The 13,918-nt window shown below is 37.0% G+C and overlaps 3 protein-coding genes across 3 annotated transcripts in view; 1 reads left to right on the top strand and 2 right to left on the bottom strand.

The window, feature by feature from the left end:
- Positions 1 to 1,194: 1,194 nt before the first annotated feature.
- Positions 1,195 to 5,784, bottom strand: LOC107939918 (uncharacterized). Its single transcript, XM_041086422.1, has 9 exons — positions 5,343 to 5,784; positions 5,004 to 5,308; positions 4,562 to 4,904; positions 3,607 to 4,067; positions 3,454 to 3,513; positions 2,924 to 3,045; positions 2,389 to 2,551; positions 2,164 to 2,274; positions 1,195 to 1,338 (listed from the first exon to the last, which is right to left on the bottom strand). The coding sequence occupies exons 1-9, from the start codon at positions 5,581 to 5,583 to the stop codon at positions 1,195 to 1,197; spliced, it is 1,950 nt and encodes a 649-aa protein (XP_040942356.1). The 5' UTR covers positions 5,584 to 5,784.
- Positions 1,620 to 13,918, bottom strand: part of LOC107939907 (60S ribosomal protein L35a-3) — a 29,307-nt gene continuing 17,008 nt past the window's right edge. The window contains exon 5 of the mRNA XM_041087750.1: positions 1,620 to 1,669. The gene's annotated coding sequence lies outside the window, so the exon portion shown is untranslated. The remainder of the gene's footprint in view (positions 1,670 to 13,918) is intronic.
- Positions 8,587 to 10,152, top strand: LOC107939917 (probable LRR receptor-like serine/threonine-protein kinase At3g47570). Its single transcript, XM_016873304.2, has one exon. It carries the CDS (start codon positions 8,587 to 8,589, stop codon positions 10,150 to 10,152), a length of 1,566 nt encoding a protein of 521 aa, XP_016728793.2.

The following is a 13,918-nucleotide window of genomic DNA, read 5'->3' as shown; positions in this document are numbered from 1 at the left end:
ACATATTTCCTAGGAATGGAAGTCAATCAAGTAGAAGGAGGAATCTTCTTGAAACAAAAGACATTCGCCTTGAAAGTCCTGGCTAAATTCTCAATGAAGAACTGTAAACCAGTGAGCACACCAATGGCTATTGGCATAAAGCTATCGAGCCAGGAGGAACATGAATCTGTCTGTGAAACAGATTATAGAAGTCTTGTTGGCTGTTTATTGTATTTGACAGCAACAAGACCTGACATTTTATTTGCTGTGAGCATGCTGTCACGATTCATGCATTGCTGTAATCAGCAGCATTATAAAGCAGGAAAAAGGATTCTGAGGTACATCAAAGGTACCTTAAACCATGGAATACAGTTTAGAAGGGCTGAAGAGTTGAAACTGATTGGCTACACTGATAGCGATTGGGCTGGTTCAAAGGATGATATGAAGAGCACTTCTGGCTATGCTTTTACACTTGGCTCAGCTATGATTTGTTGGAGCTCAAGAAAACAAACAATGGTGGCTCAATCGACAGCAGAAGCAGAGTATGTAGCAGTTGCCAATGCTGTTAATCAAGCTATGTGGCTGAGAAAAATTTTGAGCGACTTGAATCTACAGCAGAATGAAGCAACTGTGATACATTGTGACAACAAGTCAGCAGTTGCTATTGCAAAAAATCCTGTCTTCCATGGTAGGACAAAACATTTCAACATCAAACTCCATGTGATAAGAGAAATGGAACAAGCTCGAGAGATCGAGCTAATACATTGCAGTTCTGAAAATCAGATTGCTGATATCTTCACAAAGCCTCTTGGTGTATCAAGATTTCTAAGCCTAAAGAGGGAGCTAGGAGTCTGCTGCATAGAAGCTGAGGAGGAGTGTTGAAGTCAGCTCCCATGTAGCAGCAAAGGTGGCCATGCAAGGAACGTGCTTCAACAGCAAAACTGGTGCAGCAAGCTGAAGCTATCCATTTAGTTTCCTTAATTGGATGTTTTGTATTTAGTTAGGATCAAACTTAGTTGGTAGCTGCATTTTGATGTAACTAAGTGATGAATGACAAGTTTAGGTAGCTGTTTATGTATTCAAACAAGTTTACCAAGTTACTAGGCAAATTAGTGGTGTTAGGTAAGTTATTAGGTGATAACTTGTTTGTTTTTGCTCTTGTAATTTTATATATGTATTGGCATTATGCCTTCTAAAAATGTAATGAATGAAATATCAGCTCTTTTCATTCAAAATTACTCTCTCAATCTCTTTGTTTTCCATTTGCATGTGTTTCTGTTCTTGCTTCTGAGTTTGCTTCTCTAGCAAGGCTCGAGGCTTGCCATACAAGCAAGATTGTAAAGCAGTCTGCTGCTGCCTCTTGCACCAACAAGGAGCCATTGCGCAATGTACCACCATGAAAAGGACACATGCATTTACATGTTTTCACACTTAACCAATTTGTCAAAACACCAAGAATTCTTCCATCTCTTTGGCAACAATTAAATCATATTTCAAAATGGTTTGCATTCATACTTTTAAGAACCAAAAATATACTTATATTTTATCAATAACAAAGATTCCAGATTTAGAATTAATCAATATCGATTCTTTTACAAAAATCATCATAGATATAAAAAATAGCAATAAATTGCAATCCTGTCCTAACTTGCACGACTCATCCTACCAACTTGCAATTCCTACCTAGCATCTGCAACACACAAAAGAAGAGTATTATGTGCTATGTGTTTAAGAATTAAGAATTTATTTACAGGCTCTTGCTAAACTCAAACTAATTGCCTTTCTGTTTGAATAACCATTTTGACACTGACAGACATCCATTGGCATCAGCGGTCTTGTTGTTAACCTGCATCTATTTGTGACCCAGACAGGGTTGTCCAGCAAGTTTTAATAACATAATATATGTAATATCTAGTACAAACTGCCAGACTATTCTTAGAGTACCCAGTAAAAATCTTAAATATCCAACATTTGTTTAATATTCCTTGGCATTAAATGTGAGGTATTTAGTATTGTACGTATCGATTCACATAAATACTGGAGATAGAGAGGCAAGGAGTCGCAATATGTTGGAGATGTTGATTAAACATTGTTTAAAACTACTGTTGAGTTTTAACTGAGAATTTCACAAATTCAAGTTGAAAGTATATTAAAACAACGGCTGCAACAATTCCAAATCTTTACTCTTGCTTTGCCACCATGTTCAGTTGTCTCCTTAATATTTGGAGCTACGTGCATGAACTGTTCAACGAACATCATTCTTTGTTGTCTCAGAAAAACATCAGTTAGAGCTGTCTTTGAGTTCAATGAATGGATCAAAGATTAGGTATCTGATATAAGCAAGCAAAGGGACACAATACTATCATAACCATATTTAAAGGAAGAATACGGAAGTTAAGTACACAGTACCTCTTTTGGACCAAGTTTTAGAACCTTAACAGCATTCTTATTAACATTCTTGACACCAAGCTTATGAAGGAATTGAATGAGATCACCTGTTAAACCTTTCGTCACTCTTAACTCATCAGTGATGAAGAACATTGAGTCTCCTTTAATTTCAGCTTTACCGCATCTCCCATCAGTTTACCAGCTTCTGTTGTCAACTAAACATACCACCCGATTTTCGACATTACCAGTTTTCGCATATGAAATACTCTGTAGGCACACTAACATTCGTGCTAAGTTTCAAGTCCTTCAACTCGTCTTCCACAAAACATAAACCAAAACAAAATGAAAAGAACAGAAAATTCTTAAATCCAAAAACACATTATGCTAATTTTGAAGTAAAGTTTTCATCTTTTATTTTGGGCAATAGTTCATCTTTCAATTTATTTTCAATTTGAAGTTGTCAAATTTTCAGTTACTTTTAAGTAATGTTTGTAACATCTTCAACATATTGCAACTCCTTGTTTCTTCATCTTTAGTACCAAAAATTATGAATTACGGAACCGATGGTGACCACCTCGAAACTGCAGTCATCGGCAAAAATGTGGACCACTTTGTACACCATGGTAAGAGAGTTAATGCCGAACCATGAACTCGATCTGGTGTTAACATAGTCAGAGCCTGTCAATGTATTCTTAACACAGCATAGACGCTGCTATTTGTTTTTGGCTAAGCCTCAGAATATAATATTGTGATTATGGTTTCATGCTTGAATAACATGGGTTCCAAGTACATAAAAGAACCGTATATTTACTGGTCTTTTCAATTTTCAAAGTATAACCAAGGTCCCTAACTTGAGCCATTTCATTCAAACTCTTTTGTACTAAAGCAAAAACCAAGATAGAAAATGAAACATTACTTAAAAGTAATATTGTAGTTTTGAACTGGGACAATAAAGTACTATTACATGAAAGTAAATTGAAACATCTTGACTATTAGGCTACTAGAACTCCATATCCTTGATACTGCAACAATAATATAATATAGTTTTTGCTATAATTGCTCTTGCTTTGGTTGCTAGACATAAACCTTCATTAAATCTGACAAAGCTGAAGATGAACACAAACAAGCCCTCAATAAACCAACCGCCTGCAAAACAACATTGCATTACAGATTATGAATATAAAGTGAGTGAAAAGTGGAAATTTAGATTGATCAAAACTCGCAAGGATAATGACTTACTTCAATCTCTCCTATGCTAATAACTTGCTCTTCAACATCATCGACTGAGACCCCTATTTCCTTTAGAAAAGAAATACCAGACACCGAGGATAATGGTTTAACTACTAGATCATCTGTGATAACAAACAGTGAGTTTTTCTCCACATAGCCCGAACTGTTCGTTGTGTTCGGCTCTGGAGACTTTGGGTCCAACAGTTTTAGGGGCCCTTCTCTTTTGTTAATTGCACTTTCCAAGTAGTATCTCCTGTTTTTGCTACTGGAGTCTGTCACTAAACAATATGCGGGAGGCTGCTGAGAACAGATATCTGGAATCTCATTTGGGCAACTATAAAATGGGGGAAGAACAACTTTTTTGGAATTCTTTGACTTCGTTACAAATTCATATACAGATCCCAAAGGGTGTGTGAGGAAGCTAAATATTCTTCTAGGCCAACTATAATCCTGGAGAGTCTTTAGCTTGGCTATGGAGAATATAGTGTTTAAATCGTTAAACAAGTTAAAAATGGATCCAGCTATGATGCAATTATGTTGGTGTAAAAGGCAGCAGCAAGTTAATTTGGTCTTGCTTGTACAGCAAGCCTCGAGACTTGCGGAGGAAACAAAGCAGAAAGAAATAAAATTGCAAGTGAAAAACTGAAAGAAAAAGTTGAATGAGATTCAAGATGAATTCTTCATTAACTAAAACATTGGCAAGTTGCCATTACATATATCAAACATGAGTTGATCTTACAAATCAGAAAATACTACCTAATCACCTACCTAACACCACTTAATACATTGGAATTTGTTAATTTTACTAGCTTAAGTTACATTGCTGACTTTCAGTCAATCAATCATCAAAATACATCAAAATGTTTACCTACTAAGTTCAAAATGAACTAGATTACAAAAGGATTAAATGACAACTAAATGTAGCAAGTAAACCAGCAACTTCTAGCTTTAGCTGCTGCACATCATGGCTCGACTGCCTGCTGCCCTTTCCTCTTGCATGGCCACCTTTGCATGGGAACTAATCTCAACAAACTATCTCTTACAAGTTGTAACACCGATTCTAGAGGGATTGTGAGGAGGCTAAATAAGAGGTCAACGAAATCTTCATTTGCTTCAGCATACAAGATCTTCCTATCTGACTTTCTCTCCATTATCTTCACTCTTGTTTTGCCATCTTTTGCAGTTGTCTCCTTGGTACTTGGACCTATGAGCAAGGGCCGTTCAACTAACATCGTTCCTTGTTTTCTTAGAAAAACATCGGTCAAAGTAGTCTTTGAGATCAATGAATGGCTCAAAAGATTAAATATCTGATATAATTAAGCAAGGGGACAAATAAATTACTATCATAATCATAGTCTAAATCATATTCAAAAGAAGAAATTGGAAGTGAGTTAAGTACACAGTACCTCTTTTGAACCAATTTCAAGTTCCTTAACAGCATTCATATTAACATCCTTGATACCCAACTTATTAAGGAATTGAATGAGATCACCTGGTAATCCTTTCATCACCCTTAAATCGTCAGTGATGAAAAACCTGGATTCTACTTTACAGAACCCTCCCTCATTTTCATCTTTTACCGCATCTCTCTCCATTTCTTCTAAATATATCTCACTATTCATCAACTTTCCGCAAGAGCATCTTGAAGTTTCATAATAACTCAACAAACCGCATCCCCTCTTTTTGCATGTAAAATACTGGACTGGCTTGTCTTTATGAATGCTTCTCGGATAAAGCAATACGCTAACAGGCATGGGTTCGAAAGCTGCTGAGGCTGAGATTCTCGACGCTGTTGTTTAGGTTATCCAAGCAACCGGTCAGCAGGCATTTATTTTTGCGAAAGAGTAGACCAATGTTTCCAAGCGGCAACTTAAGAAGGCTGCGGAGAGTATCAACAAAATCATTCCCAGCTTCAGCAAGAAGTACCTTGTTTCTTTCCTGGTCTATCAACAGTTTGATTGAAGACGTGAATGTTTTAAATGCCATAGATACAGAATGGAATACAAAACAAGAGAAACTTCAGACGGGATGAAGTTTGGAACACAGCACAAACCAACCTCAAATTCACTCTATTTATTTATTGTTCTTATTTAACGAAAGATAGCTAATCCCTGATATTTCAGCGAATCTTTTTAAGAATATATTGTGTTTCTTTTAATTTTGTTCTATTTTCATATGTTCTTTCAAATCATTTTCCTGCTACTTCTCCACACAAAAATAAATAGAGAAGAAAATAGGAGAATTTGCATTGTTTTCCTTCCAGGATTCTTTATTAAGGGAAAATGAATGATGGTTGTGAGTGGAGTTGGAATAATTCCACTTAGCTTTCGAGCAATATGAAAATGGGATTGAATTATTCGTTTCTTAAACCGAAGCGGGTCCAAAATTATTCTCCTAAATTTATATAATACACCTCAACGTATTTGAATTCTTTTTTTTTTGTATTAATAATAATATTTATACTAATCGAATTAAGACTCAATTGATATGTAAATTTTTTTATTGATTCGATATCTTTATCATATAGAACTAAAATATTATTTATATTAACGGTTGAATTTTTTTAAAATAAATTAAATAATTAGAATTTGTTTTAATTTATTCCAAAATAGACATGTATAGTTTTAAGTGAAAAACATGAGAAGAAAAATAAATTGATATTACTCAACTTAGGTTGAGTGTCAAACACGAATATTCAATATTATTCCATGATGGTTGTGAGTGGAGTTGGAATAATTCCACTTGGCTTTCAAGCAATATGAAAATGGGATTGAATTCTTCGTTTCTTAAACCGAAGTGGGTCCAAATTTATTCATCAAAACTTTCACCTATTTTGATAATAATATTCGTGCCAATTAAACTTAACATTCAATTAGTATGTATAATTTTTTTAATTGATTGAATATCTCTATATTAACAGTTAAAATTTTTTTAAAATAAAATAAAAAATTAGAATTTATTTTAATTTATTCGATACTAGCCATGCATAATTTTAAGTGAAAAACATGAAAAGAAAAATAAGCTAATATTACTCGTGTTGAATATCAGTATCCAACCGATATAAATATATTTAATTTTACTAAATTATCTTTTTTTTTAAGATCATAAATCTAATATGCTCATATATCCAATTTTTTAAATATGGTTAAAAAAAAAAAAAGGACCATGACAATAAGCTCTCTCATTTCTCAGTTATATCAATATGCAATGTTCACTTGTTCTTGATATTTAATATGTTTAGGTCCTAAGCAAATTAATAAATTAGACTCTTTTTTAAAAAATTATAAAATGTAATATAATAAAGAGTAAACTACACCCATGGTCACTTTTGTTTACCTTAGGTTACGTTTTAGTCACTTATGTTTGAAATGTTACGTTTTAGTCATTTACGTTATCATGTTGTAACATTTTAGTCACTGAGCCATTAATTGTCGTTAATGGTGTAACGGTAAGCTGACGTGGCACGTTAAATCATCATTTCAAACAAAATTTTAGGTTAAATTATACAATTGATCCCCATATTTTTTTCGTTTTAAGTAATTTAATTTTTTTCTTTTATGTTCTTTAAACTTTCCTCTTTTTTTCCGTTCTTTTTTGTTTCTCCCTTTGATTTCATACCTTTCCCATTTCTTTTAACATACTAGGAAGTCGAATTGGCAATGAAAAAAGAAGTAGGAAGTCGACTGTCATCATTTGCCTATAACCAAAACCCATAAACCCATACCATGCTTCTTTCTTCACTACCAATTCGACTTCCTGGTATGTTAAAAGAAATAAGGAAGGTAGAAAAACAGAGGGAGAAGTAGAAGAGAATGGAAAAAGAAAAAAGAAAAAAAAAAGAAAGAAAGTTAAAAGAACATAAAAGAATTAATTTGCTCAAAACGAAAAATTATGGGGACCAATTGTATAATTTAACCTAAAATTTTTGTTTGAAATGATGATTTAATGTGCCACGCCAGCTTACCATTACACCATTCACGACAATTAACGGCTCAGTGACTAAAATGTTACAACACGATAACATAAGTGACTAAAACGTAACATTTCAAACATAAGTGACTGAAATGTAACCTAAGGTAAACAAAAGTGATCATGGGTGTAGTTTACCCTATAATAAAAGTCAATTTTTGGACACTAAAAGATAAAACATTAATGGTGGAAAATTAAAAACCCTAATACTTAATTAATTTATTTTGGTTTAAATTTTTTTTCCATATTAAAAATTGAAAATATATTTTTTAGAGTCCCTTTTAGCTTTGGACTCCGGGCAGTTGCACTCTCAAATGATCCCAAAGCCAGGCCTGCATACAAGGATTCAGTTTGGCATCTCCCAATCTCTTAATTGGAAAAGTTGTTTGGAAACTATCTAATGGTAGTCTGTAAATATATGGTGATTTATTTATTCAATATCAACAGTCAGAGAGTATATAAAAACTAATCATAATATATGGTTATATGCCATAATAGTAGCCATATATAGTAAGGGTGAGTTTGGATGGGCGGTGCGTTTATCTGTGGTTAGTGTAAAAATAGCGGTGGCGGTGAGATTAGATACTATAGCAACACTGTAGCAAGAGACAAAAAGTAAGCTAAACCCACTGCACCGCACCCAATCGCCCATCCAAACCCACCCTAAGTATCGTAAACGGCATTCATTCAAGGATATTGACCCAAGAACCAATCAAAAGCAGCAAATCTGGTTTACCATTAACTTATCTATCAGATGACTTTGGAAATCTGGTTTACCATTAACTTATCTATCAGATGACTTTGGAAATTCAATACTTACATTTTCTAATTTTTTTTCCATGAAGAAATAGGGGTCTCCATAATTGTGGCCGCATAACCTTGAAAAATGGTAAATTGAACCAATTTAGGGGATATGGAATAAGAAAGTATCAGAGTTCAAAAATTACTTATTTTGCACTGATGAACAAAGCACTCTCAACTACAAATCATTCTCATCCCTAAAGAAATTGATTCAGGTTGATGGAGCTATCAACAAAGCATATGGAAGTGTTCAACTCTTTTTTTCTTGTTTACATTGAAGTTATAATTTTTCTGTCATGCTTCAACTTGCTTGGTTTAGCAACAGGCAGCCCTGTAGTTGGAGGAAACGACACTGATCACCAAGCTTTACTCCAGTTCAAAGCGAAGATAACCGGTTATCAGCTTGAGGTTATGGAATCTTGGAATAGTTCTATTCACTTCTGCCAGTGGCGTGGTGTTACCTGCGGTCGTAAGCATCGGAGAGTCACCAAGTTGGAACTGAAACACTTGAAACTCTCAGGATCTTTATCACCATATGTTGGAAATATGAGCTTCCTCAGGGAGTTGAAGCTTCAGGGCAACCGCTTCTACAGCAAGATTCCTCAAGAAATTGGTCGTTTAAGAAGACCGCAAATATTAGACCTGACCAATAACTCCATCAGTGGTGAAATTCCTTCCAATTTATCAGCTTGTTCTAAGCTTATAGTAGTTTATATGGGAGGCAACCAACTAGCAGGAGAAATACCTGCTTTGCTTGGTCATTTGTCACAAGTGAAATTCCTGAGTTTTAGGAACAACGATTTGAGAGGGAGTATCCCACCTTCCTTTGGGAACTTGTCATCCCTGGAGGAGCTTCGTTTGGAATTTAATGGATTAACCGGGATTATACCCGAAGCTCTTGGACGATTGACAAATCTTTCATATTTTATGGTAGTAGAGAATGCAATATCAGGTATTTTTCCTATGGCAATGTTCAATCTCTCCAATATTATAGCCATTGATATTGGTGCAAACAAAATTCAAGGTACTCTTCATTTTGACTTGGCGGTCACAATGCCAAATGTTGAATTCTTTTCCATCTGGGGAAACCAAATCTCTGGACAAATCCCGATTGCAGTATGGAACGCCTCAAGTCTGAATACACTTCAACTTAACAATAACAGACTCACTGGAAATGTGCCTTCATTGGAAAAGTTGGATAAACTAATCGTGCTTGAACTACACGCCAATGCTTTGGGACGTGGGAGAGAAGGTGACTTGAAGTTTTTTTGCACTTTAGTCAATAATACCAAACTATTAGATCTATTTGTAGGGGTAAATAATTTTGGAGGGGCATTACCCAAATGCATTAGCAATTTTTCTAGCACCCTCTTACATTTATCAATATATAAGAACAAAATATCGGGAAGAATCCTGGATAGGATTGGAAACCTCATCAATTTGGAATTGCTAGATGCATCAGAAAATCAACTATCAGGTCCCATTCCCTTCGATATTGGGAGGCATCAGAAGCTACAAAGATTTTACATTGATAGAAATTTTCTCTCTGGGACTATTCCCGATTCTATTGGAAATTTAACCATGTTAACCGCAGTTAATTTAGCTTTTAACAATCTTCAGGGCAGCATTCCTTCAAGTCTTGGTCACTGCCAAAATTTGCTTGCAATGAGTCTTTCTCATAACAATCTTAGTGGACCAATACCACCTCAAGCATTTGAACTCCCATTCTTGTCCATTTTTCTAGACTTAAAATCAAACTATTTGACTGGTGTGTTGGAACAATGACAGCAGCAAACATCAAAGCAAATTTGCAACTCAGTGTTTGCAAGACTGAAGCAAGAAGAATCAAGGCAAGCAAAGCATCAAAAATCAAAATACTCAGCAATGTTTGTGACTGAACATACATCATTTTTCATTCAACTTGAAATATATAAAAGAGTTACAATTGTACATTGACAGTTACCTAATGTATTTAACTGCCCCAACTAATACAAACCTAATCACTAGCCAAAAAAATAATCAAACATAGCTGACCAATCAGCCATTACATCAAAATATCTTGTCACTAACTTAAGTTTAACTAGCATTACAAACAAACTAAAGTTGAACTGAATCAAATTACATCAAAACAAAACAGCAAAGTTGGTTGCTTCATTCAGTTCAAAAACCATTCTTGCGCACCAAGCAAAACGAGCTGAGCTCGATAGCTGCTGGTCTCGACAGTAGCAAGCTTTTGGTTCCATGTTGCATTGCAGTCCAGCTTTCAACACTCCTCCTTGGACTGTATGCAACACATTCCAATTGCACTTCTCAAAGATTCAAATCGAACAGCCCCTAAGGGCTTGGTCATTATGTCAGCCAATTGTGCTCCTGAGCTGCAATGCACAAGGCTGACTTCCTTTGCTTGTTCAGCCTCTCTAACAAAATGCAATTTGATCTTAAAATGCTTAGTCTTGCCATGGAACACAGGGTTCTTGGCTATTGCAACTGCAGACTGATTGTCCACCCAGATTTCAGTTGCTTCATCTTGAGTTTCATTAAGGTCATAAAGCAGCTTTCTTAGCCAAATGGCCTGATTAACTGCTCCTGCTGCAGCAATGTATTCTGCTTCAGCTGTGGACTGAGCAACAGTTTGTTGCTTCTTAGAACTCCAGCAAAACATGCCCGATCCAAGTGTGAAGAAGTATCCAGAGGTACTCTTCATGTCATCGAGAGATCCTGCCCAGTCGCTGTCAGAGTAGCCTTCTAATTTCAGTTGGTTCTGACTTTCAAACATTACACCAAAACTAGCAGTGCCCTTGATGTATCTAAGGATCCTCTTTGCTGCCTTCAAATGTGCCTCATTGCAACAATGCATAAATCTTGATAACAGGCTGACACCAAACATGATATCTGGCCTGGTTGCTGTTAGATACAACAGACAACCAACCAGGCTTCGATAGTGCCTCTCATCAACCCTCTGCTGATCACCACTGCTAGTCAGCTTTTCTCCTTGAGCCACAGGTGTGCTGACTGCTTTACAGTTATGCATGCAAAATTTGTCTAGAATCTTCAAAGCAAATGAGTGTTGGCTGATGAAGATACCTCGATCAGATTGGTGCACTTCCATGCCAAGGAAGTAAGTCATGATCCCCAAATCTGTCATCTCAAACACTTGCTGCATTTGGACCTTGAACTGATCAATGAGCTCGATTTTGCTCCCTGTCACAAGCAAATCATCCACATACAAGGAGACTATCAGCAAGGTTTCATGTTCTGACTTTTTAACATATAAAGTAGGCTCACTAAGGCTCTTTACAAATCCAAGTTTGGTCAGGTAGGCATCAACTCTGTCATACCAGGCCCTTGGTGCCTGTTTCAGGCCATAGAGGGCCTTTATCAACTTATACACTTTGTCTTCATGTCCAACAACTTCAAAACCTTCAGGTTGCTCGATGAAGATCTCCTCCTTGAGAAAACCATTCAGGAATGCTGATTTGACATCCAATTGGTGAACTCTCCACTGCTTCTGAGCTGCTAAAGCAAACAGCAGCTTAATTGTATCCAGTCTTGCCACTGGAGCAAAAGTTTCTAGGTAGTCAACACCATACTGCTGACTGTAGCCCTTCACCACAAGCCTGGCCTTGTGCTTGTTCAGTGAGCCATCAGCATTGTACTTGGCCCGATACACCCATTTAACTCCTATGACCCTCTTGTGTTCTGGTCTGCTCACCAACTCCCAAGTCTGATTTTTGTTGATCATTTCCAACTCAGCTTCCATAGCTTTCATCCAGCTTCTGTTTTTAGCAGCTTCTTCAAAGTCTGAGGGCTCAATCACAGCAACATTGCACCTCTGATAAACATCAACCAAAGTTCTGGTGCCCCTCACTGGTATATCATCGACAGCATCATTACTTGGTCCTTCTTCTGCAGGTTCAGCAACCAAGTCTAACTGGTCCAATTCAGACAAGTTAGCCACAACACCATTCCAATTCCACACCTTTTCCTCATCAAACTTAACATCCCTGCTGACTAAAACCTTCTTTGCTGTAGGATCATACACTCTATAGCCCTTCTTGTTGCTGCTGTAGCCAACAAAGATTCCTGGAGTTGCTCTGCTCTCAAGCTTGGTCCTTTTCTCCACTGGAATAAGTGCATAACATACACAGCCAAACACTTTTAAGTGTGTTACCACAGGTTTGACTCCGTGCCAAGCCTCAAAAGGAGTCTTATCCTTGACTGCTCTAGTTGGCAGTCTGTTGAGCAGATACACTGAGGTGTTGACTGCCTCAGCCCAAAACTGACTTGGAAGCTTGCCTTGAAACAAGAGGCACCTGGCCATGTTCAGTACAGTCCTATTCTTTCTCTCACAGACTCCATTCTGTTGAGGAGAATAGACTGTTGTGAGCTGATGGTGAATCCCAGCACTGTCACAAAGCTTCTAAAATCTCTCAGACATATATTCAGATCCATTATCAGTCCTCAAGGCTCTAATTTTGCAGCCTGACTGATTTTCAGCATAAGCCTTGAATTTACAGAAGACTTCAAACACTTCTGACTTTTGCTTCAAGAAGTAGACCCAGCATAACCTTGTTAAATCATCTATAAACAAGGCAAAGTACCTGTTCTCACTGATTGAAGGTGATCTCATAGGGCCACAAACATCAGAGTGCACCAATTCGAGCTTGTCTTGAGCTCTCCAAGCACTGTCAGCAGGAAAAGGCAGTCTAGCCTGCTTACCAAGCTGACAAACCTCACAAACATTCCCACTAGCTTCAATTTTTGAAATGTCATCAACCAGATTTAGCCTATGTAATAGATCAATAGATCTAAAATTTGCATGGCCTAGTCTTCTATGCCACAAGTCAGTGCTTTCAACAAGGCTGGTGTATGCCTTTCTTTCTATTTGGCTAACATCCAGCATGAAGCACCTATCAGTCATAGAGACTGTGACTAACTCCAGACCATTCATGTCTTGAACAATACAGCAACCATCCTTAAAAACCAATGTATAGCCCTTTTCAACTAATTGGCCCACACTAAGCAAATTCTGGTCTAAGTCAGGTACAAAAAACACATCTGAGATCAGCTTGTTACCTGAACCAGTGCTAATCAACACACTGCCCTTGCCTTTAGCCTCAATCAGCCTACCATCTCCAATTCTAATCCTCGAGTGGAAGCTTCTGTCTAGGCTTTTGAACAGCTTCTCATCTGCTGCCATATGGTGTGAGCAGCCACTGTCTAGTAGCCAATCATTGCTGGCCTTGGTTGTGCCAGCAAAATAAGTTGCTGTGAACACTTGCTCCTCCTGAGCTTGAATGTCCTCAGCAGGTCTAGCTTGTTGCAAAGTAGCCTCCCTTGGTTTGCCCTTGCACACCTTCTCCACATGGCCAAACTGTTTGCATTTTCTACACTGAATATCTGGCCTAAACCAGCAATACTTTTCTGAATGTGTTGTCTTCTTGCAATGAACACATGGTGGGAACACCCTTTTTGCTTCATCTCTTCCTGACTTGACCCTTCTATTGTGCCAAGGCTTCTTGCCTTTTGCACTCACACTCGAGCCTTCACT

Source organism: Gossypium hirsutum, chromosome D01, assembly GCF_007990345.1.
Source record: "Gossypium hirsutum isolate 1008001.06 chromosome D01, Gossypium_hirsutum_v2.1, whole genome shotgun sequence".
Taxonomy (NCBI): domain Eukaryota; kingdom Viridiplantae; phylum Streptophyta; class Magnoliopsida; order Malvales; family Malvaceae; genus Gossypium; species Gossypium hirsutum.
Note: the sequence above shows the minus strand (reverse complement) of the source record. Positions and strands in the feature narration are given on the sequence as shown.

Coding starts and splice junctions, on each gene's coding strand:
- LOC107939918 (XM_041086422.1), bottom strand. CDS start 5,583: ATGGCATTTAAAACATTCACGTCTTCAATCAAACTGTTGATAGACCAG. Junction 3,046..3,453: donor CTTTGTCAGATTTAATGAAG/GTTTATGTCTAG, acceptor ATACATTGACAG/GCTCTGACTATGTTAACACC. Junction 1,339..2,163: donor AACATGGTGGCAAAGCAAGA/GTAAAGATTTGG, acceptor TGTTGGTGCAAG/AGGCAGCAGCAGACTGCTTT.
- LOC107939917 (XM_016873304.2), top strand. CDS start 8,587: ATGGAGCTATCAACAAAGCATATGGAAGTGTTCAACTCTTTTTTTCTT.